At 37.2% G+C, this 24,877-nt stretch overlaps 2 protein-coding genes across 5 annotated transcripts; one reads left to right on the top strand and one right to left on the bottom strand.

Moving 5' to 3' along the window:
• The first annotated feature begins 13,425 nt into the window (after positions 1-13,425).
• Positions 13,426-17,110, top strand: LOC112733281 (photosynthetic NDH subunit of lumenal location 4, chloroplastic). 4 transcript variants are annotated; one of them, XM_072212473.1, is made up of 7 exons: positions 13,426-13,490; positions 13,589-14,004; positions 14,113-14,205; positions 14,348-14,408; positions 14,496-14,564; positions 14,697-14,830; positions 15,074-15,339. In XM_072212473.1, the coding sequence occupies exons 2-6, from the start codon at positions 13,681-13,683 to the stop codon at positions 14,774-14,776; spliced, it is 627 nt and encodes a 208-aa protein (XP_072068574.1). In that variant the 5' UTR covers positions 13,426-13,490; positions 13,589-13,680; the 3' UTR covers positions 14,777-14,830; positions 15,074-15,339. The 4 variants fall into 4 exon arrangements, with proteins under 4 accessions (XP_072068574.1, XP_025637980.1, XP_072068575.1 ...); XM_025782195.3 differs by lacking the exon at positions 13,426-13,490 and having other exon boundaries at positions 13,493-14,004; positions 15,100-15,339; XM_072212474.1 differs by lacking the exons at positions 13,426-13,490; positions 15,074-15,339 and adding an exon at positions 15,922-17,110 and having other exon boundaries at positions 13,541-14,004.
• On the bottom strand, positions 15,838-17,029 carry LOC112733282 (heavy metal-associated isoprenylated plant protein 23). The gene is made up of 3 exons (XM_025782198.3): positions 16,890-17,029; positions 16,539-16,707; positions 15,838-16,468 (listed from the first exon to the last, which is right to left on the bottom strand). The coding sequence occupies exons 1-3, from the start codon at positions 16,962-16,964 to the stop codon at positions 16,170-16,172; spliced, it is 543 nt and encodes a 180-aa protein (XP_025637983.1). The 5' UTR covers positions 16,965-17,029; the 3' UTR covers positions 15,838-16,169.
• Positions 17,111-24,877: the final 7,767 nt, after the last annotated feature.

Below are 24,877 nucleotides of genomic sequence, written 5' to 3'. Positions count from 1 at the left end.
AGGGTTCCGAACTTGAATGCTGCTAAGTTTCAGGCGTACTTGAAAAAGAAAGGTGAGATAGGTGGTAGTACTTCCGGGGCTGTTAAAGAGACAAATGGGGATGCTGCTTTTTCTGCTACTCAGCCTCCTCCTTCTCTAAAAAGGAGAAAGACTGAGTCGGAAAAGTCCTTGGAAGTGATCTCCGAAGGTAACCAAAGTGCTGCTGTGAAGTCTGTTTTTGAAAGGCAGTGAAGACTGCATGGTTTTATTCCTGGGGCATGATGCACCATTATTTCGTGGTATATTTTATTCTCAATTGAGTGGATTTTATCAACTTTTTCACATTTATTCAATGAAATAGCATGGTTTCATGACTTTCTCCTAATTTGTGCTTAAGTGTAAAAACATGCTTTTTAGGCCTTTAATTTGCTAATTTTAATTCACCTTTGATTCCACTAGATGCCTTGATATGTTTGTTAGTGAATTCAGGTTGAAAAGACTAGGAATGGATCGAAGGAGTGAAGAGAAAAGTATGCAAAGTGAAGAAATCATGGAAAATCAAGGATTTGGGATGCATTCATCGACGCGCACACGTGGAACAACGTGCACGCGTGGATATGAAGTCGCATGGCGATACGTACGTGTGACATGACGCGTACGCGTGGAAAGCAAAAATACCAAGCGACGCGTACGCGTGGTCGATGCTCGCACGTGACATCATTAAAGTGAAAACGCTGGGGACAATTTCTGAGCTTCCCAGGCCTAAATCTAACTCATTCCAGAGTCTATTACATGCAGAAATCAAGAGGAGTCAAGGGGGAGCACATAGTTTAGTTTTCATGATGCTTTAGTTAGTTTCTAGAGAGAGAAGCTCTCTCTTCTCTCTAGAATTAGGTTAGATGTAGATTAGGATTTTTTAGATCTAGGTTTAATTCATGCTTTGATTTACTTTTCCTTTTCAATTTTTTGTTCCTCTACCTTTGCTTTCTTAGTTTAGCATTTTAATCCTTGTATTTGTTTACTTTGTTGTTAATGCATTCTTGTTTCTTCTTTTTTTCTTTTAATGCAATTTATGTTTCCATGTCTTTTATTGCTTTCTTGAGTTGTTGTTGTTAATTTCCTTGCAATTGGTAGTGTAGATTTACTTTTGTTGTAATTTTATCTTGCTTTCCTTTTATGCCTCCCAAGTGTTTGATAAAATGCTTGGAAGGATGTTAGAGTAGATTTTGGTATTCTTGGCTTGGGATGGTAACTTAGGTGAAATTGAGTTACTAATGTCCAAGTCTTGATAATTGGTGTCCATTGACTCTAGCTCTCACTAAGTTAATTAGTGAGCGGTTAGGACTTATGGATTAGGATTGGTGTAACTCATTTGACTTTCCTTCACTTGTTAGAGGATGACTTAATGAGATTGATCCTTACAATTATCATGTTGTGGTTAGTAACAAGGATAAAGATCCTTAACCATCAACCCTTGCTAAGACCTTTTTATTATTTGAGTTCATTTACTTTCTTGCAATTTATCTTTCATGTCCCTTATCCAAAACCCCAAAATATACTATCCATAACCAATAACAAGAACACTTCCCTGCAATTCCTTTGAGAGACGACCCGAGGTTTGAATACTTCGGTTATTTTTATTGGGGTTGTACTTGTGACAAACAAATTTTTGATTGAGGAATTGTTTGTTGGTTTAGAACTATACTTGCAACGAGATTTTATTTGTGAAATTCTTTACCGACACGCAATTTTCGTTCATCAGGGCAACCTCGCATTCTCTGTGGAGCGATCAATTTCTGATATCTGAGCTTGCGGATCGTGTATCCCAATATCCTGGAGATATGGGCCTCACACGTCGGACCGGAGTCGAGGGGATGGACAAGTTTATTCAGGTTGGATTTTCTCTACTCCCTTTTTTCGTCCCTGTATGGTTTTTTGATCGGTTTTGTTGTTGTCTCTGTAGATTGTTGCTTCTCGACTGTTACGTGTTGGTCGAGCTACTGAGTTGTTGGGTTCGGAGCAACAGGTAGTGGTGGAAAAGGCGTCGTCTCTTGAGCGTTTGCTGAAAGAAAGGAAGAGGTTGTCGTTGACGTGACCGCGAAGATGAAGGAGAAAGAGGTTGAAGTTGGCCGCCTCCAAGAACAAATTAGATTACTGCAAGCTGAAGTTAAGGAGAATGATAAGACCAAGGGTGAAATGACTGCTCGTCTTAACGAGCTTGAGGAGGAGAAGATGTATATGTTCATGGCTGGGTTTGATCGTGCCGTCAGCCAAGTCACATTGTTTTCGCCGAATTTTGATGTAAGGAAACTCAATGTGGCAAAGATTGTTGTTAATGGTGAACTTGCTGATGATGAGGCTGGCGAGGAGCAGGCTGAGAGCATTCCTCCTCCTTCTTAGAAAATATTTGTACTTTTAATTGTGTTTGTATCTGGTTTTCGGTTTGATAAGAATGTTTTGGATTGTGTTGCCTGACTATTTTGGTGTCGGTTTTAACTGCTTATGATATTTTATGAAAACTCTTATGTGTATGAATGTTAATTCTAGCTTTTGTTTGCTAGTTAGATAATAGATGTTGATTTTGGTAATAGCTTTGAATAGGTTTGTATCTTTGGTTGATGATATTCTGAATTGGTGTTTCCGACTTATGTGGTTGGTTCGATTTCTTAGATGGTCGCGATTTCTGTCCTGATTTGCCAATTTGACTAATATGCATTTAGTATTGTTTGAAGTATATATAGTTGAGCATAATGTGAAATTCATTGATATACGAATCAGTCGTTTAAGGAAGGTATGAAGTGGTCGGCCAAGTTAAAACCTGTCCGAGTAAAACCCTCCTTAGGGATAAAACCTCGTGATCAGGAAAAAGAGTACCTGGCCATTTCATATTTACATAAGAATTCAACTGTAATAAATTTTTAAAGATGAAATGTTCCAAGTGTTAGGAAGGGGTGTTCCTTCTAGTGTTTCGAGGGAGTATGCTCCTTTTCTGATGACTTTGGAGACGCGGAAAGGACCCTCCCAGTTGGCAGCTAGTTTCCCGTGTCATGGTGGTTTTCGGACTTCTTCCATTTGTCATAGGACCAAGTCTCCCTCTTGTAATGTTCATGGTTTCACCTTTTTTTTTTGTACTGCTTTCGTATTGTCGCTTGCATGGCTTGCTGTCTTAGTTCGGTGAGGCTTCGTTCTTCGCTTATCAAATCGAGCTCTGTTGATCTGGCTTCCAAGTTGCCCAGCTCATCAAAGTATTCGGTCCGAGTGGACCCTTGGCTGATCTCTATGAGTATCATGCAGTCTGCACCATATACTAGTCGGAACGGGCTTTCATTTGTTGTTGTGTGGGGTGTTGTGTTATAACTCCACAATACTTCTGGTATGAGCTCGGCCCATCATCCCTTAGCATCTGTTAATTTCTTTTTTAAGGCCTACAAGATAACTTTGTTAGCTGCCTCCGCGAGCCCATTGGTTTGTGGGTGTTCGACAGAGGAAAAACGGTGCTTAATATGTAGGTCGGTTAGATACGACACGATCTTTTTATCCGTAAACTGTCTGCCGTTATCAGATACGATTTTCCTAGGTAAACCAAATCTACATATAATTGATTTCCAAATGAAATTTTATACCTTTTCGGGTGTAATTTTCACAAGAGGTTGTACTTCTATCCATTTTGTGAAATAGTCGACAGCTACTAGAAGGAATTTTACCTGTCCTGTTGAGATTGGGAATGGTCTGAGTATGTCCATGCCCCACTTGTGGAACGGCCAGCTGACATCTGAGGTATGTAATAGCTCGGCTGGGTCGTGGATGAGCGGTGCGCATCTTTGACATGCATCGCAGTTTTGTACCTTATCTCTGCAATCTTTTCTCAATGTTGGCCAGAAATATCCTGCTCGGAGTATTCTTGTAGCTAGGCTCCTACTTCCCGTGTGGTGTCCGCAGATTCCATCATGTAGCTCGTCCATGGTGATTTCTGCTTCTGTTCGACCGAGGCATTTCAGAAGAGGTCGGAAAATACCTCGTCTGTATAGGTCGGCCCCTAATAAGGTGTACTGGTTTGCTTTGTATCTGAAAGTCCTTAGGTTTTCACCTTCTGGTATTTCTCCGCTTTTTAAGTAGCAAATGAATGTGCTTCGCCAATCTTCTTCCTGTGACACGCTCAAAACAAATTTTGCATCTGAACTGGATTCCATTAGTGTAAGGTGATGCAGTTTGTCTGTTTGATCGGCTATCCTATATGTAGCTAATTTGGATAAAATGTCGGCCCTGCAGTTTTGTTCTTTAGGTATATGCAGTATTTCAATACTTTGAAAAAATTTCATTAGGGTTTTGACCGAGTTCAGATATTTTTCTAAAAGTGAATCTCGTACCTGAAAGTGACCGTTTACCTGTTCTACCACGAGGAGTGAGTCACAGTGTACTTTTAAGCTAGAGATCCCTACTTCCTTGGCTAACCTTAGGCCTGCTAGCAGAGCTTCATATTTGGCCTGGTTGTTGGTTGTTTCAAAAAGAAACTTGATTGACTATTCGGCTTGGACTCTATTGTCGTCTTTCAGGAGAATTCCTGCTCCACATCCATTTTCGTTTGATGCTCCGTCCACATATAATTCCCATGTTTTGATGTGCTCTTCTTTATCTGTGAATTTCGAAATGAAGTCGGCTAATTCTTGTGCTTTAGGCGATCCTTGTGATTGATATGACATGTCGAATTCAGAGAGCTCGATCGCCCATTTCCTCAACCATCCTGCTAAGTCCGGCTTCGATAGTATTTGTTGTAGAGGATGACCTATCCGAATTATAATTGGGTGTGTTTGAAAATAGTGCCTCAAACGCCGAGCAATGATTACTAGACCGAATGTCAGCTTTTCTATCATCGGGTATCTTGTCTCGGTATTTTATAAGACTTTGCTTACAAAATACACCGGGTGTTGTTCTTTTCATGTTTTTGCTACAAGCACAGAACTGATAGTGTTAGTGAAAATTGAAAGAAATAGAAAGAGTGGTTTAACTTGCTCCGGTTTCTTGAGTATAGGTGGTGACCCCAAGATATGTTTGAATTCGGAAAATGCTTTTTTGCAATCTTCTGTCCAAACGAATTTATCCGACTTCTTCATGGTTTTGAAGAAATTATAGGATCTGGTTGCTGCGGATGGCAGGAATCTGGACAGGGCTGCTAGGCAACCTGTAAGTCGTTGCACTTCTTTGAGCGTCTTTGGTGATTGCATGTTTAGGATTGCTTGACATTTGTCAGGGTTTGCTTCTATACCTCGGTTTGTCAACAAAAACTCGAGGAATTTGCCTTTCTGTACGCCAAATGCGCACTTTTCTGGGTTTAGTCTCATATTATAAGCTTGGAGTTGCTGAAAAATCTCCTGAAGGTCAGCTTGGTGCTGTTTCTCTGAGCTGGATTTGACGACCATATCATTGATGTATATTTCGATATTCCATCCGATTTGATTTTTAAATATTTTGTCCATCAATCTTTGATAAGTCGCTCCTACATTTTTTAGTCCAAAAGGCATTACCTTATAGCAAAAATTACCTTGGTCGGTTACAAACGCTGTCTTATCTTCATCATCTTAGTGCATTTGTATCTGGTTGTATCCAGAGTAAGCATCCATGAAACTTAGTACTTGGTATCCAGAGGTGTCGTCTACTAGTCTGTCAATGTTCGGCAACGGGTAGAAGTCCTTTGGGTAAGCCTTGTTTAGATCTATGAAGTCTAGACACATCCGCCATTTTCCCAAGCTTTTTCTAACCATAACCACGTTTGCTAGCCATGAGGAAAAGCGAATTTCTCGGATGAAACCTGCATCAAGTAATTTCTGTGTTTATACTGCTGTTGCAATTCTTCTTTTCGTGCCCAGGTTACGTTTCTTTTGTCTTATAGGTTAGGCATTAGGGTTGACCACTAATTTGTGGCATATGAAGTTCGGGTCGATCCCTAGCATGTCAGCAGGGGTCCAGGCGAATAGGTCGGCATTGGCCTTCAATATGCCTTCCAGGTGTTGTTTTGTTTCTGCAGAAAAAGCTGAACCGATGTTAGTATATTGATTTATTTCACCCAATTGTACCTTTTCTAGGTCGTCCATTGGGAAGGGGCGACTGTTGTTGTCCCTGGGGTCCATTTCAGCCAGGGTAGGAATGCTTTCCGAGTTGTATATGGAATGGATTCTTGGAATGGCCTCCTTTGTGATTTTCTTCAAACTCGCGTTGTAGCATTGTCTGGCTTTCTTATGGTCAGCATGGACCATCGCCACTGTGTTATCCTACAAAGAAAACTTGACACATAGATGAATGGTAGAGACAATAGCTCCAAAAGAGTTAAGGGACTGGCGTCCTAAAATGATATTGTAAGGACTAACACAATCGACTACTAGAAACTGGATGTCTAGTGTTTTGGAATTTGGGGATTCTCCCAGTGTTGTTCTTAACCATACATAACCTGATATAGGGACTCTTTCATCTGAGAACCCTGCCAAATCTCCTACTGATGGTTGCAATTCCTTGTTGTTTAGCTGCATCTTTTTTAATGTGGAGTAGAATAGGACATCGGCACTGCTTCCTGGATCGAACAGGACCTTCTTTACGGTTAGTTCTCCTATGTGAACTGAGATCACCACTGGGTCGTCTAAATTTGGCGTCTGTGATTTAAAGTTGTCAGTATTGAAACTAATGTGGGCGACTGAGGTCGGGACTAGTGGATTTTGGTGAGACCCTTCCACTATCATCATAGTCCGATAATTTCTTTTCCTGGCTGTGTTAGTGATTCCTCCTCCGGCGAAACCACCTGATATGTAGTTTATGACTCCCTTGCAGGCAGGGGTCTCTACCAGGCCACGCCATGTTCTTTTTTCTTTGTGATCCGAGGCATACTTCGGCTTGTCCATGTCCTGGGTTGGCTCCTTCCGATTTCTGGAGCTAACGTATTTGTCCAGTAGTCCCTGTCTTGCTAACCTCTCCAGTAGGTCTTTAGCTACTACGCATTCATCAATGGTGTGACCGAACTTTTGGTGGAATGCACAATGTTTGCGTTTGTCTACGTATTTCTGATCTTGGTATGTTCCTGCCTTGATTAGTGGCTTTATGAGTCTGTTGTGCAGTATCTCTTTAATGATGTCTTCTCTTCTGGTATTAAACCTGGTATACGAATCAAATTTCGGAGTTAATTTAAAAGGTTTTTTGGAATCTTTGTTATGGGACATGTTCGGCTTGTCTTCTTCCTTTCGTGATGGTAGCCTCTCGTTCCTTCGTGTTTCACGTAATTCCTCTATTTCGATTTGTCCAGTGGCTTTGTCTCAGAACTCCTCTAATATTTTTGGTTTCGCCACAGCTATAGCTTCCTAGAATTTTCCATGTCAGAGGCCGCTCTTGATGGCATGCAGCTGTACTTCTGGATTAAGGTCAGGAATTTTCATGGCTGTTGTTGTGAAGCGTGTCATGTAATCCTTTAGGCTTTCATGCTGCCCTTGTTCAATTGTGCTGAGGTAGTCTGAGTCTCTCACATAGATTTTAGACGCTGCGAAATGATTGATGAACATCTTGGTGAACTCGTCAAAGTTGGTTATGGATCCTGCAGGCAGATTAAAAAACCATAATAAAGCAGCTCCATCTAAAAAAGTTGGAAAGGATCGGCATAGGATGGGATCGGAGTCGCTATTGAGGAACATCATGGACTCGAATTCCGTGACATGAACTTTAGGATCTCCGATCCCCTTATATGGTATTAGGGTCATAGGGAGTGTAAAATTCTTAGGCATTTTGAAATTCATTATCTCCTCGGAAAACAGGTTGGTTCGTCGTCTTTCGGTTTTGGGGGTGTTTCTCCTGTCTTTGCGTTGGACTCTGACTGATGCTCTTCGTGTTGATCAGCGTTTGTTTTTTTGCTGTCGACTTTCCGTTTCCCGTTATTTTGCATTGCTGCTAATAGTTCGGCCATCCACTGATTTTCTGCTAGGAGAGCGGCGTTAGCAGCCATGAGGTCGGCATTGGTTTAAGGAGGTTGCTGGGTCTCCGAGTGATCAGTCATGCTTCCCTTTCTGCAAAGAAAAAAGGGGTCCAAAGCAGATATGGATGGGTTATAAAAATTAAAATATCAGGATGGGGCGAAGTTAAACTTTCCGGCCCCACGGTGGGCGCCAAATATTCTTGCAAGGATACTCTTTCCGAGCTATACGTCAGTTCCTTGTTGATCTTGGTATACTTGATAGCTTTAGCTGGATCAGGAATATCCTCGTGAACTCGGACCCGAGCGTAGTACCTGCAAAAAGGACTCCGATGCCCAAGTCAATAAAGGAATGATTTAAATTAAAAGCGTGTGTATGAGTGCGTATACTGTTCCGTAGTATGTTGTGAGACGAATTATTTGTGTCTTTTATCATTGACACCATGCTAGTTTTATAACTTGGTGTTGAGTTTAACAATTTGTTTCGTCCAAGATTCTGGTGACTAATTTTCTTTTGAGATTGTGGGAGCGTTCTATTGAGATAGAGCTGTTGTACCGAGGTATGATTCGATTTTATCCGAAATCTTAGAAGTACGGTACAGAATCCATTTAGAATATTCCTGTCTTTCCATATAGAAAGTTGTACAAGGGATAAAGAGAAATAAGAATAAAGAATCCCATTTTGAAAGTTTCATTTAAAGTCCGGACACCAATTAAGTCTAAAATGAGCGAAATTTTATGACTTTTGCTAAGTGGTAAATGGAAAGTGGAAACTAACTAATTCAAGTAGTCATCGTCCAAAGTAAAAGCATATCTGTCGGCTGGAGTTTTTTTTTTTTTTTTTTTTTAAGAAAAACTGTCCTACGCAGTCAATGCTTTACAGATGGATAGAATTAAGGGTATACATGGATTGGATCCGATTCGCATATCCGCGGTGTTTATTCGAATTCGATTTGAAAATTGCGGATATAGATCTGATTCACAAGGCTTTCATCATATCCGATCCGATCCACACATTAGTAAGATCAGATTGCGGATTTTGTGTAGGTATCCATATATCCGATCCGCATATTCGCGTATCCGCAAAAATAAAGAAATAAATAAGTAAATATTTTTTTATGTTTTATTTCAACTAATAATTATCATATATGTTATATTATTTTAATTTATTATTTAAGAAAAATATGTTTAATATTATTTTAAGAGTAAACATATTTAAAAGAATAGAAAAAATAGTTTTTATTGATATTTTTTTAATAAAAATAAGCTTTTAAAAATATTTTTGTGTTTTGCGGATATATCCGATATCCAATCCGATCTAAGCTTAAAAATTACGGATATTTAATCCGATTTGATCCGATAATTTTAGTGCTGATCAGCTCGAAATTTTGACAATATCCAATCTGATTTAATCCGCATTCACCCTCGATAGAATCACTTAATCAGAATGAATAAGAATAGAAGAACCATTTTTTTTGGGGTCAGATAGAAGAACGATTCTGAACCACCCCCCATCCCCCACAAAAAACCACCAAAAAAGTTCAAAGGCACGCCAACAAATAAGTGTAGAAGAACGATAAATTCATGGATCCATGGCCCATCAAGTATGTTTTTTGACGGTGAAAAGACAAAAGAGCCTTGTCCATAAAATGGGAATAATACTAATAAAAAAAAAAAAAAGGGAATAATGCCGGTCACCCAGACCAAGTCGATTACTGTAGTACTTGACATTGAAAATACGCTCGGGAATGGACCAGGCTCCTACCAGAACAAGAACAATAATTACAGAACTCTTCTTTGAGTGAACGACGTTGATGAATGAGATTTTTTTGAAATTTGCTCCATTAACCAGATAGTTTTTAAAAAATCATGTAATACTATATATATATATATATATATATTAACAATATAATTAAAACAAGAAGTAGAAATAGTCCTTAGAATTGTGTTGGTGTGGTTAAATATCAAGTAGAACTCAGAGATGTGAAATGAGTTTATACGCACGGTGTAGTACACTAACCAACTAACCGAATCCTGTTCCTTAACTAACTTTCTTGCTACAACGTAACTCCCTCTCAGATACTGCTAACACTAACTGAATGATAAGTGCGGCACATTTTCAGTTTTTCACCACAACCTGAAGATTTATGTTGTTTGGGGCCTGGCCTCGCTCTGTTTATTAACTCGAGAAAGGCAAAAGGAAAATCAAAGGAACAATTCTAAAAGGGGTATCGTATTACTGATTTACCATTTGACAAATAGATGATTGTCTTAATTTCCCAACGAGAAACCGAAGCATAGCTATACATGCACCTATTAATTATTGCAATGCCAACAAGAATTTATTTTGTAATACCACATTTTCTCAGTCGCAAAAATTATAATCATTGAAGATATCATAAATTATGATAGTTGACATAATACAGATTTTGAAATAAACAGTAAGTAAAATTAATTTAAATCTGGCTTCAGGACAAAATGATACTACATTATCATGCATGATTCTAGGAGCAACTATATAACATCTCATTACAAGGGAAGAAGGGCACAGGCAGCACTGCAATATAATGAGAGCAAATGAATAAAAGGGAGAAAACGTTTCTTGTTGGCAACACAAGATTTCCTGAATATGCATGTAGTATAGTCAAGAAAACAAAGATAATAACAATGAGCAGGTAAGGCAAGAAATCTCCAGAATCTGAAATTAAATCTGAATCAACAGCGTTTTATTCAAGGAACGTAACGTCATAACGAACATACCGAGGGCTCAAACTGATGAGCATTGGTTCCAATTCATTCCGAACCTGAACAAACTAAAATGAACTAAGCGACACTAGATGTATAGCTGTGAGCAAAGAAAAATGTCACAGACCAAATATACGAGTTTATTTCCTTTCACCAGAGAAACAAACAGGAAACCTACCTATCTTCAGCAATCTTCAGCACGCAGCTCACGATCATCATGACAATCACAGTAGTCTCACAGGCCGTGGTGGTCTTCTATCTCCACCATTGGCTTAACCTGAACCTGAGGCATTGGTGACACGCCACAGGCTCCGTGTCCATCAAGAATGGAACAGGTTCCTTCCGTAGTCTGAGTCTGACCACCAGAAGCAGCTGCATTATTCGCTCCTTCCGAAGCAGCTTCACCTCCTGATCCTAAGATACTGTCATAGGCCGCCGCTACCGGATTGATATGCGGAAAAGGCAAGTACACGCCGTGGATGACGATCTTGACGTTGCGTATGACGTCAGCAACCTTGACCCTGACGTAGTTGATTCTCATCGGCGCCATGGTAACTCCTCCACCGGAGGTTGTTATCAGCAACGGCTGGCCACGTTCCAAGGTTGGAAGAGCAGTTCCTACTGGAAGCTTCTCCAGATCTGCGATCGACAAGTAGTGGTTCGGCACGATGTGAAACCTCACGTTGCTGATGTACGAGTGCGAACCAGAGAAGATGGAGAGGTCATCCACGGCGAACACGGTCATGTTATTGAGAGTTACCAGCTCCGCGTACTTCACCTTCATAGCTAGCGCTAGGATGCTGAAGCCGTTGTTGCGGAGCCTGAGCATGGCGTCCCTGAGCATGAGGCGCATCACAGCTGGCTGAACGGTGGCACCGGGAGTTTGGAGATGCTGACCGGAGCGGTGATCCGGATGGAAGGGAAAGGAGAGCGACGTCATCCTCTCCACGTCGCAAGAAAACGGAGACAGAGGAGAGACGAAGCCTTGGAGACCGTGAACGACGATCATTCCGTTGTTGAAAAGATCCGGCTGCGTGATCTCTACGCCGCCGATGAAGACCTTGGAGGCTGTGGTGTTCGGTTGGATCGAATCGGAAGTGACGGTGATGCAGCGTCCAGGGCTCAAGGTTTCAATCTTGGTGCCGAAAGCGAGTCTGCGAAGGTAATCGATGGTGAACAGGCCTGGAACTATGTGCTCGCGGAGTAGGCTGGGAACGGAGCAAGAGAAGCATGTGCGGAGGGAGGAGTCGGAGGGAGCGAAGATAGTGGATGGACCGGTCCAGGCGGTGGAAGCGGTGGTGGCGGTGTCGGAGAGCGACGGCGCCGCCGTTGCTAGCTCGTGAAAACCGAGATGTGAGAGGATCGGAGGCAGCAGCGCCGTGTGAGAGAAGAACGAGTGTTCTTGGAGATCATTTGGAGTTGGCGGTGGCGTTGAGAGAGTTGAAGGCGTGAATGATGCTTCGAGTCCTTCAGTAGCAGTGACTTTGGCGCCGCAGAGCATAGCGGCGAAGGAGATTGCGAAGAACAGTGCGAATCGCTTGGAGGAGGTGTTCATGGCTGAGAGAGAAAGGTGATGAATGAATTTCTGAGGTGAGTGGTGGAGAGAGAGTAGTGATGAATCGAGTTTCAGAGTAAGTGAAAATGGAAAAAATGAAGCAAGCGAGAGGTGCAGAGGTATTTATACACGCGGGGAAATGTGATGGCGGGAAAAACGGTTATGAGATGATTGTTACTCGTTAGGGGAGTGTTGTAAGGCGTGCGTGTTTGTTACGCGATTGTTAGAACGTTCTCGAATCTCTGATATTTTAATTCTGTTGCATTCTTCCCTGCAAGATCACTAGCTCACTACTCCACAATTGTGAAATCAAGTGCATTACCCAAACCGAAAATGCCAAGTGCCTTCGATTTAAGTTTTCTACAATAAGATTGAAAACGGTGCTCCTTGTCAGATTAAATATACTCAAACATAAATATTATGGATTATTACAAGGCCACCTTATTACAACAATTACAATAATGTATACAGGATCCAAAATTAAATAAATTTGGTGAGATTCTATTTTTTTTTTAAATTATTTTAAGTGTAACCTTTATTATAAGTGCATGTAAATTTGGAGTTGGGAGTGTTATTACGTTGATAGAGATGTTCGTCATTTTACATTATACGGTCCTCCATTTTTCTTTTCTTTTTGAAAACGAAGTCTTGCATTCCCTTTCGTCTGCTAGCTGCTACTGTTGCCTTGGGTGTTACACTATTTTCGCATTCCCCCAACTTGCACCATATTAATTTTTCATAATAAAGCCACCAACTTAAAATTCTTTCATTTGTTAACTATAATTTGACATTTTTTGGGCAATTTTTTAATGGATTTCAGCGCATTTACATTGATGTAACATTGATTTATAAACAAGTAATATGACGGAATAAAACTGGATTAAGTATATTCAACAGTAGTAAACTGATTTGCATCAAGGGTAACTGATAGGTTTTTACTATTTTTTTTTTTTTAAATTATATTCATAATGTGGTGAATGGTCGTCAGGCTTTCGCTTTGATTTGAGAGCATATGCAGTGTGAAGCAAGCTCATTATAATTCTACTATGTAAATGTTCACCTGAGGAGCAGGAGTTAGTAATCCCTATTTATCAACAAAATTTATTATTTTTTATTTTAAATCATAAATTGTAATAATATTAAAAAATATCGATCTAAAATGTTAATTAATATTGATATATTCCTCGTAAATTAATTAGTATCTAACCTGGAAGATAACAGGAGAGTAGCAGTATTTGGTTTTCATTCCTGTTATCCTGTAGCTGTAGGGTGGGGAAAGATATTTTATATTATTTTCATAAATATTATTAGGTATTATTAGCCAATTATCCAAAAGCATTGGTGTGATATTTCATATTTGGTTTTAGGTGGACCCAGTCCCGGGTTTGATATCCTGAGGGAGCCATAGAAAAACTTGGAGGTGGAGGCTTCATCTTCACTAGCAGATAACTGTAACAAAATGGCACACTCACTTTCTTCCGTTGCAACGGGTCCCAAACTGGGGTTTTCTTACACTTGTCCATCTTGTATTTGGAAACCGAAGCCTAACCCCAAGGTTACTTGTTCAGCACATAAGAGTAATCCATTGGCTGGTATAGGAATTGGGATTGTAGCATCTTCGGTGGTGGCCTTAACGCCCTTCAATGCTGACGCCACCAGAATCGAATACTACGCCACCACGGCTGAGCCCTTGTGCGAGTACAACTACGTTAAGTCCGGCCTCGGTTACTGTGACATTCTCGAGGGCTTCGGCGATGAGGCCCCCCTCGGCGAGCTCATCAATGTTAGTTACTGCTACCCTGCCATGCCCTCACTTAGTTCGTTAATTAGTTACGGTTGTTACTTGTTATTGTTGTTGTTGCTGCTGAGGGAATGATACCCTGCGCTGCAGGTTCACTATACCGCAAGGTTCGGGGATGAGAGAGTGTTTGATAGCAGCTACAAACGTGGCAGACCTCTCACCATGCGCATTGGTGTTGGCAAGGCAAGTCAACTTTTTTTTTATCTTTTAGCCAAAGTTAAATTATTGATTTCACTATAAACATGGTTTAATTAATTAATTGCTGAGAGCTGAGTTGAGTTGGGACTTGGGACTAACTATTCAAGTATGTATTTGTCAAGTGCAGGTGATTAAGGGGCTAGATCAGGGAATTTTAGGTGGGGAAGGAGTGCCTCCAATGAGGATAGGTATGCAATATTTTGAGTTTCTTATTTCTTATATCTCACTTGCATCTTATCAATTTTCAATGATTTAATGATTTACTTTTTGTCCAGGTGGCAAACGCAAACTCAAGATCCCTCCAATGTTAGCTTATGGCCCTGAACCTGCTGGATGCTTCTCAGGTTATTTGTATTTCATTTCATCCCCTGGCTTACTTGTTTCAGAAAACGTTTTTGTTTTATTATACTTCATCTACATGAGATTTTTTGTGTTATTGATTGAGATTTTGACTTGGTTTGTCATTTTTTTGATAGGTGACTGCAACATACCCGGCAATGCAACTCTTCTATATGACATTAATTTTGTTGGTATTTATTCTGGTAATAGAAAGTGAAGGAAGTGGAAATTGATCAGATACATATATGCATACGAACTACACATGGATCCAGTGAGTTTCCTTCATCCTTTTAGAATACTAATTAACCTTTTAGATTTCTCATAAGAGAGTCATTGATAATTAACTGTGAGCGTATTGCTAATTGTCTAATTTTATCTTATAATAGCGTAAAACCTTTGAAACTATACATAAAAAATGGTGTTACTTCTCTGGCCTGGCCTATATCTAAAAAATAGGAATAGTTCTAATTTTCTGATAGTCAAGAGCAATGAAATGCCCCTTTTTTTTGGCTAGAGAATGTTGATCAAATTGTTTGGCAGAATCTCCTTCGTGATTCCAGCTACCTCAAGTTACTGTTCCTGGTTGGTGCTGTTGGACCCAACTGATCTCGATGCCCTTTTTTTGAGAGCAGCGAGCAATCTTTCAAGATGATATAGACTACACAAGTGGTGTATCTCTGCACATGACATATAATTTGAGAGAGAAAATTCATCAATTCTTCACATCTTGTCAATACTACTTAATATGCTTTTATGCATGGATGGAGCAAACCTTGAGTAGTTTTTTTTGCACATCTAAAATAGCTAATTATAAAATGATGTTGATGGGAGGCTGGTAATATAATAATAACGATGATGATGATAATAAACAATTAAACATCAACCGAGTAATTAATGCTGTCGGATTCTCCTTACTGGCCAGAGTTACACTTTGTTAGGATCTAGTAAAGGCTGAGGGAAATACAGAAAAGGCAAAGCAAAAAAAAGGTAAAGATGATTCCAACCTCACGTTGATTGAGAGAAAAGGATATGCCTTCCTTCTTCATTATTGTTCCAGTTCATTATGGAACCAAGATGGTTAGGATTTAGAAATTTAATTTCAAAGTATGAATGTTTTCTTGAACACGAGCCCCAATGCAGTATATCTTTCGGTGACAAGAGGGGCCGAATGCTCCAGAACTAGGCAGCAAGCAATCGTGCCTAGTACCCTAAATTGCATTTGTTATTGAGATTTTGGAGATTCAATCAGGAATTTGACTCGAATTTGCTATTTTTGACTTCAACTAAACATGCTTATTTTACCATTTCAACCCTGCTGGCCCAATCTATTTACAAGGAATGATTATTTTACACGCAAACCAGGTCCATTGCAGTTAGAAAAGAAGGCCATTACAACACAATAACAATCTCTTGACTTCAGATCAAGGCCCACCAGAGCTATCTACTGCAAGAAAAGTAATAGAGTGCACTGTGAACAGTTCAGGACCATTGTAGCGAAAATGAGGAAAGCACTGATCATAATTCACAACAACGTCTCTTGTCATTAAAAGAAAAGTGTACATACACTCGTCGAGAACAAAAATAAAAAGGAAAGAAGAAGTTATTTTTGTCTACATGATGGAGCAGGCATTAGGGTTGTCATCACTGAAGATGTTGATGTAAGGATCTTCATATGTTGCAACAGTTGCAGTGGCAGCAGTGGTCTCAAGTCTTCTAACATGGCCAGGAGGGGCCTTTTTGTCATAAGCATGAGCAGCATATGGCTGAGCCACCAAGTTGTAAGGCACATAAGGCCAAATCTCAGCTCTCTTCCCTGTTGACTTAGCCTTCTTCAGCACCTTGCTTGATTCCACATACCCAGTTACTGTCACCTTCTGCTGTTTACGGTTTATCTCCACTGACTTTACCCCTGCAATTCACAGTTTCATTTTGAATTGAACATGCAGTGGAAAACAAACAAAGAAAGAATGTAAACTCACCACTCATTGAAGAGAGGGCTTTCTTGACCTTGAGCTCACATCCATCACAGTCCATTCTCACCTTAAGCTCCACTGTCTGCAACTGCTTCTTCTTCTTCTTGTGGTGGTGCTGGCTACTGCTCACTAGATCAGACAAGTACTCCAGAGTTCCAGAAACTCCCATTTCTCTCTGTTTATTTACAACTCAAATATGAGCATATATGATCACAGTTAATAACTAGAGAAAAGAGGGGAAGTAAAGGGGGTGTGGTGTGGCAGGATACAGGGTAGCATATATATACTATATTGAAAACAGAAAGGTTACAACTTACAAGGAACTTTCTTCAAGGAAAAAATGGATTCCTTCCTTACCTTGTAATAATGGTTGCTGCTCTCTGCTCTATGAAGAAGTTGTTTATTTTGTTTGAGATCTTTAAGACAGGACATACTTATAGACGAGTTTCATCAGATTCAAACAGAGGAAAGGTCGTGTGGCCCCCACCCAACACCAGTAAACTTAAGTGCCTTCTCATTTTGCTTTTCAGATCATATTAAACACCATAACATAAATAGTAGTATTACAATTTTGATAACAGACCTTTTTATTTGTCAAATGTTTTTTAAGGTGGTGATTCAGTCCACAAGACTTTTAACAGTTTCACTTCACAGTATAAACAGAGAAACGTCCAGCCTTAATCCTGTGACAATTTATCATAATTTTCTACTGTTTTAAGAAATGAAGAATTTTGATTTAAAATATTAAATTTTTGAGTAATTTGATAAATGACTGGTGGAATGAAGATAAATCGCTCATTTATAGAAAGAATAAAAGTTAGTGATTAAATTTTTAAAGTAGTCATTTATATTCATGTGTTTAGCGTGAAAAATCAGAACTAACTCAACATTTCGTTTATTGACTCAATGCCAAAAAAGATCCAAAGATTAATATGGTGTCTAAGGTTGGACTCAAAGACTAGTACAATAATTTAAATCTAATGGACTAAAATAGTAAAAATCGTAATTTTAAAGACTACGGTCGAGATTTAATCAAAAGTTAGTATAAAATAATTATTTTAAAAATACTTAATGAACTTATAGTTTCTTATATGCACGTATAGAAACTTGTTGTTGGGATATAAAAGGTTTTTTATTAATAGATAAATTATATTATCAAGTTGAAGCAGATAAGAAAGAAAAAGTTATTGTCTTTGGAGATTAGTAGTTATACCACCAGGTCCGAGTAGATAAGTTTATGTTTATTATATTGTTTATGTCCACTTGGGTTTGATCTAATTTATATATATATATGTAGAAAAAAGACACTAACAAAAGTACTCATAATAAGTAAATGACTACGCACATGTAAGTATAAATATATTGCATGCATGTCCATATCAACCTAATTAGTTTACATAGAAAAAAAGGTTGAGATTCGTTAATTTTAAACTAGTTAACCAAAAATCATGATCAACAAAGTAATCTGAGAACTTCATACATGCCTTTTTCTTCTTTCTTTCTTTTTTTAACAGGTAATCTTTTATCATAAATTATTGTAAAGAGCATAAAAAATACTTACAAATAGAGCTCATATAAAAATATATAATTATGTCAAGGGTAATTGAAACGCTTCATTGCGCAAAAAGTGTAAATCAGTAAGTCCTTTTTCCATGGAAAAATTGTCAAACTATGAAGCCTTTTTAATACAATTATGGACCCGCGTGTCCCTTTTTATTTCGTTTCTTTTCATATTTTTTCCTTCCCTACCTTGATTTTAAACAACGAACCTTCTAATTTTAATTTCACTCCAAACACACCTTATAACATGTTGATAACTAAGAAGATAATTCAAGTGCCAAAACACCTTTTCATGAAGTGAAATTCAACGGTTAGAGAAAATGATTTTTATATCCCTATATGTTTCCCGCGCAAACCCCTTTAATAAAGAATGTTTTGTACCAATAATTGGTGCAAATAAAATTTAAAAACAAAATTGTACCAATATTACAACTTCGCAAAATTTTGTTTATGTAACGAATTTGGTTCATCAGTGACAGAAGGCTGAAGCTACGAACGCGTTTGGTTGGAACATTCACAAGCACAGCTGTGTAAGGAGTTGGTGCATGTGTAATGTTGAATTGGGACAAAAATGAGTATTTAGTTTTTGTTAATGCGTATTTTAATACAAGAATCAAAGGAAGACCACGGTTTTCGAAGCTTCTTTCAGTTCTTTGATCCACCATCTCAAAGCCATTTTTTTTTTAATTGGAGATCCAAGAGAAAGAGGACAACCTATATACGTTGTTTGATTACTAGCTAGCATTATCCAAAAGGAACAATTTCTTAGCTTACATATAATTTTTGGCGTTAATAATTCTACTAAATAATTACATTAAATCAGTGATTGTTGTTTTAAATGGGAACCGTATGCTTACCAAAACAAAAACAAAGAGGAATTCGAGTCAGACTTAGTTTTCCAGATATTTTTCAGAACCACTGCAAATTTGTAAACATTTCCTTTGTTTTTATTTATTTTTTGTTGTTGAAAACAGGGGCTAATTTTTTTTAATATTGGTAAAAAATATGTGTTACACACTTACACCAAATTATTTTACTTCATGTGAATTTTACTTTGCTATAGAAAATTTGTTTTACTTTTCAGAAGATATTGATGTTTTGTCTAAAAAATGGTTTAATTAATTAAAAAAAATGTCATTGACATTTTTACTAATTTTTTTTAATTTTAAAATTATTAAAGTATAAAATGCAGTGTCGTTTTATTTTTATATATATTTTTTAATTATTAAAATAGAAAATGGCGTTTTTTAGTTTTTGAAAATAGAAAACAGCGTCGCCAATTAAAGTTACGATGTTTCCACAGTTTAACACAACACATTTTTTTGGTGACTTTTTAATACAACACATATAATGACTTTTTAATTTGAGTAAGATTTTTATATGAAAATTCATGTAAATTGTCTTTTTTGTTATCAGCTATCGGTTTAGTGCACGTTTGGGCGTTATTATTTTGTTAAAAAAAGCTTTTTTTTAATAAAAAAATCTTTTTTTTTTATTTTTTAACGTGTTTGGCAAATTTCTAATAGTAAAAGTAAAAACACTAGTAAAATAAAAAAAAGATCTTTTTGAGAAGCTTTTACATATTTTTTTAAAAGATTTTTTTTTCTTAAAAAAAATTGTTTTTCGTGTAATAAATGAACAAAAAAGTACTTTTATATTATTATACTCAAACATAATTGATACATAAAAAGATTTTTTTACATGAGATATTCAAATATAAAATTACTTTTACTTCTCTATAAGATCTTTTAAAAAAAGATAACTCAAAAAAAATATTTTCTTAAAAGTTCACCCAAACAAACCCTTAATCATGTCTCAAATAATGTAGTTGCGCGCGTCTAAAAGAAGAGTACTGGTGGTAGCAACAAAAGCAAGGAGAATAATAAAGAAAAGAAAAGAAAAGAAAATTGTTAATTTAACTAATTTCCTAGGTACGTTCCTTATACTACCTACTAGCTAGCTACTTTATTTTATGTTCGCCATACAAGTATATTATTTTGAGAAAGGAGGAATTCTTTTGCTACTTATGATTTTTTTTTTCTTTGTCTAAATGGTTTAAAAGTAAAAATAAAAAAAGTAAAATTAATTATTCTTTTATTTTTAAATTTTATATTTAAAATTTAAACACCATAAAAAGAATTTTTGAAAAATAATATCTAAAGTATTTTTTAGGGATAAGTATTGTTTTGATCCCTCACGTTGAGGGTCGGAATCGAAACCGTCCCCAACGTAATTTCCGATTTAAAATCATACTTAACGTTTTTTTCATATTAAAATCGTCCTTTTAATATATTTTTTTGACAAAAATACCCTTACTACTACCAACACAATTACCTCCTCCACCAGCACCACCACCACAACCACCACCAGCACCAGCACCACCACCACAACCACCACCAGCACCACCACTAACACCAACACCAACACCAACACCAACACTAACAACCACAACCACAACCACAACCACAGCCACCACCACCACCACCAAGACCACCACCAAGAAAGCAGGAAACAACACCAAACAGAAATAGAAACAACACCAAACAGAAACAGAAAGCAAGAAAGCAGAAACAAGGCGTGAGGCGGAGGCGGCGATGCGTGAGGCGGCAGAAGCGACGCCTACTCCGACGGCAGTGGCTCGCCGTCCCCTCCCCCCTTTCCCCTTCCCCCTCCTCCTCCCCCTCTTCCCTTCCCCCACCCCGCGTCCTTTCCCCCTTCCCCCTTCGCCACCGCCGTCCCCCTCCCCCTTTCCCCTTCCCCCACTCCGAACCTGCGTCCCCTTCATTTTCTTCCTCTTCTTCTCCGGCTTCTTCCACTTCCCCTCCTCCCTCTCTTCGCCGCCGGCGCCGTCCCCCCATCCCCCCCCCCCTTCCCCCTTTCCCTCCCATCCCCTTTCGTATACCCTTTTCTTCCCCTCTCCCCAACCAACGCATTTTCTTTTTTTTTTATAATTTTTTTTATTATAGGAGTAGTTTAGGAATAAATTAAAAAAATTTATTAGAAATGACGATTTTAAATTCAAATACGACTTTAAGGATGATTTTAAATCAAAATATATACCAGGGACGAATTCGATCCTACCCTCAATGTAAGGGACCAAAACAATATTTATCCCTATTTTTTATATAAATTTGTATATATTTTTTAATATCAAAAATATTTTTTATTCTTTATTAATTACATTTAATATTAAAATAAAACAGGAAATATCCAAAAATAATATACACAAATATAGTACATATAAACTACTCTATTATTTTTTCCCAATATTCAGGTCGCTGGACACATAGCATCATTGAATGCCTGTCTCTTAAACTTCGGAGTGGATACCATACATTGATGACAAATAATAATTGCTATAATAAACTTGAATTTGGATCCTCAAAATTTTAAATTTGTATTTTAGAGGATAAAGTGTGATCTTCTATTCTTGAATAATTTCTCTCTCATATTTATTCTTGGTCCCACTTATAAAATAAATGGTGAGAAATCACACTTTACTCTCTAAAATAAAATTCACTTAGGAAAGTGGATTTAATGGTTCTTGTAAATTTGAAAATCAATATAATAGATCAAAATCAATCACTAAAATTAATTATTAATATAAAATATATATTAAAATATAAAATATATATTATTAAAAATAAATTAAATTATATATTTATCAATATAAAAATATATAATAACTAATTTTAATATATAAATATTCAACCATCTCAAAAATTTAACTTCCATTCAATTATCCAAACTTATTTTTTTAATGGATTTCCGTTACGTATTATGCATTATTATGGGTTATTAGAGTGTATCATTATGGGTTATTAGAGTGTATCGTATTAATATGGAATTAATTTTCTTTTAAACAATAATATACAAATCGAAGAGTAGTATTTGTAAGAAAGAAAAAATTTAGCCTATGATTTATGCCTAAACTTAATTGATGAATAAATCAGACTCTAAAATATTGTGTGTGCAAAATTTTTTTTTGTCAAATGTATAGCAAATCGAAAGGTAAATTTTATAGTTAAAAAAAAAAAATTTTAAAAATCCAAATCAGTGGATCAAAATTGAGGATTAAAAAAAACTAGCTTTCAATTTGTGTTATACTAAATCAGACTCTTCGATTTATTACCGTCCGTCTTCTTGAATAACACTCAAAATTCTAATAATGGGTAGATAACACATTAATTTTTTCAATATCAAAATTAAAAAATGAATTATCCGCGTCCAAGCATATATATATCGTATGGTGGCCACTATGGCCTATTATATCTACCTGACTCGGCCAATTCTACAAAAGTGTTATACACACTATAGAAATTGTTGCCTCTACCTAAAAGACGATCAATATATTTACATATATAGTGGGTGCATATATATGGACAAAGCCATCAGTAGTATAAACCTTTATGGAATTTGGAGTTAATTCTAATCTTTTTTGATGTGTTGGAGTTAATACTAACGCAATACAACAAAATTAATTAGTACAATAATGGCCATTGTTAAACGCTATTGGTTTTAAAAAAAAGCAGGTCGAAATGGACATATATAATTATTAGGACCATGCGTCACCCTTAGAGGTTAGAGAATTCTTCAAATAGCCACAATGAGGTCACAAATTGATCGAGATGGCCGACGTACGTGTATTAAGATTTAATTGAATGTTAAATAAAATGCTAAACATACAATTTGTGTTATGCAAGTTGCTACTTCTATAAGCTAGAAATTAACATGGCCTATTCTGGATAAGAGTGAATGACCAATGAGTTATCTACTCAATAAAAAGATAAATAATAAGTTATTTCTGCTTCTTGATGAAAAAATTTGAGCTGTTTGTTATAATCTATTTTTAATATATAAAAGTAGGTACATAAATTTATTTATATTGTTTTTAAGTTATTTCTCTTCTTCTACTAACGTCATGTCAGCACCAACGCTTACTTGGCAAAATTTTAGAATCCACCACTCAAATCTTGTCAAATTAATTTTTATTTTCACATAAAAAAAAACACAAAAAATAATTAAAAAACACAATAAAAACTAATAAATTAACTTTTTCCAAATCAATCCTTATTTCTAAAACAACAAAAACACAAATTAACATTTACCCCACAAAAGCTCTCAAAACCAAAGAGCTTATTACCTTTCTCAAACCCTCGTCCTCTTAGCACCTCTCTGTACTAAGATCCTATTTCTTCTATCCTCTTCCGGTCCCATCCTATTTCCTCCATTCTCTTTCGGTCCCATAAGCCATTGTTTTTTCCTCAAAATAAATTATACATTGCGATGTCCATCTTCGGTGGAACCGCATTGCATAAATTGCAGAAACCAAGGCAAACTCCATTCCTCCTCTTGCGGTTTCTTTGCCAGAGCTCGATTTTGGGTCTCAGACCAACGTCACTATTCGGCGCCGCCAACGTAGAAAATTTGTCTCAGGTATCTTCCTAAAGATTTTCAACTTTGTCGTTTACTCTTCTCATTGTTCAATATCATTTTCAATAGCCCTATTTATTTGTTATAAATAATAACATTTTAATTGTGAACTCATTGCAAGTAGCACAAATTTATGTATTCCTCTTTTGTAAACGGTTCTCTAGAGCTCGATTCTGGGTCTCAGACCAACGTCACCATTCGGCGCCGCCAACGTAGGAAATTTGTCTCAAGTATCTTCCTAAAGATTTTTAACTTTGCCGTTTACTCTTCTCATTGTTCAATATCATTTTCAATAGCCCTATTTATTTGCTATAAATAATAACATTTTAATTGTGAACTCATTGCAAGTAGCACAAGTTTATGTATTCCTTTTTGTAAATGGTTCTGTCCAACACTCACAACCAAAATTAATGTGCAGTTAAAATTATTGCTCCCTATATACTATCGATTGCAATATTTCATCATCAAATTATAAATTGTTATTTTACATGTGGAGTACTTCTTCCACAATTTACATTTACGTGTTCATCTTTTTCAAATTGTTATTTTCACATAAAAAAAACACAAAAAACAATTAAAAAACACAATAAAAACCAACAAATTAACTTTTTCCAAATCAATCCTTATTTCTAAAACAACAAAAATACAAATTAACATTTACCCCACAAAAAGCTCTCAAAACCAAAGAGCTTATTACCTTTCTCAAACCCTCACCCTCTTAGCACCTCTCCGTACCAAGATCCTATTTCCTCCATCCTCTTTCGATCCCATCCTATTTCCTCCATCATCTTCCGGTCCCATGAGCCATTGTTTTTTCCTCAAAATAAATTGTACATCGCGATATCCATCTCCGGTGGAGCCGCATTGCATAAATTGCAGAAACCAAGGCAAACTCCATTCCTCCTCTTGTGGTTTTCCTGCCAGAGCTCGATTCTGGGTCTCAGACCAACGTCACCGTTCGGCGCCGCCATCGTAGGAAATTTGTCTCAGGTATCTTCCTAAAGATTTTCAACTTTGCCGTTTACTCCTCTCATTATTCAATATCATTTTCAATAACCCTATTTATTTGTTATAAATAATAACATTTTAATTGTGAACTCATTGCAAGTAGCACAAGTTTATGTATTCCTCTTTTGTAAACGGTTCTCCAGAGCTCGATTCTGGGTCTCAGACTAACGTCACCATTCGGCGCCGCCAACGTAGGAAATTTGTCTCAGGTATCTTCCTAAAGATTTTCAACTTTGCCGTTTACTCTTCTCATTGTTCAATATCATTTTCAATAGCCCTATTTATTTGCTATAAATAATAACATTTTAATTGTGAACTCATTGCAAGTAGCACACATTTATGTA

Source organism: Arachis hypogaea, chromosome 13, assembly GCF_003086295.3.
Source record: "Arachis hypogaea cultivar Tifrunner chromosome 13, arahy.Tifrunner.gnm2.J5K5, whole genome shotgun sequence".
Classification (NCBI taxonomy): domain Eukaryota; kingdom Viridiplantae; phylum Streptophyta; class Magnoliopsida; order Fabales; family Fabaceae; genus Arachis; species Arachis hypogaea.
The sequence above is the reverse complement of the archived record's forward strand: the minus strand, read 5'-3'. Positions and strand labels throughout refer to the sequence as shown.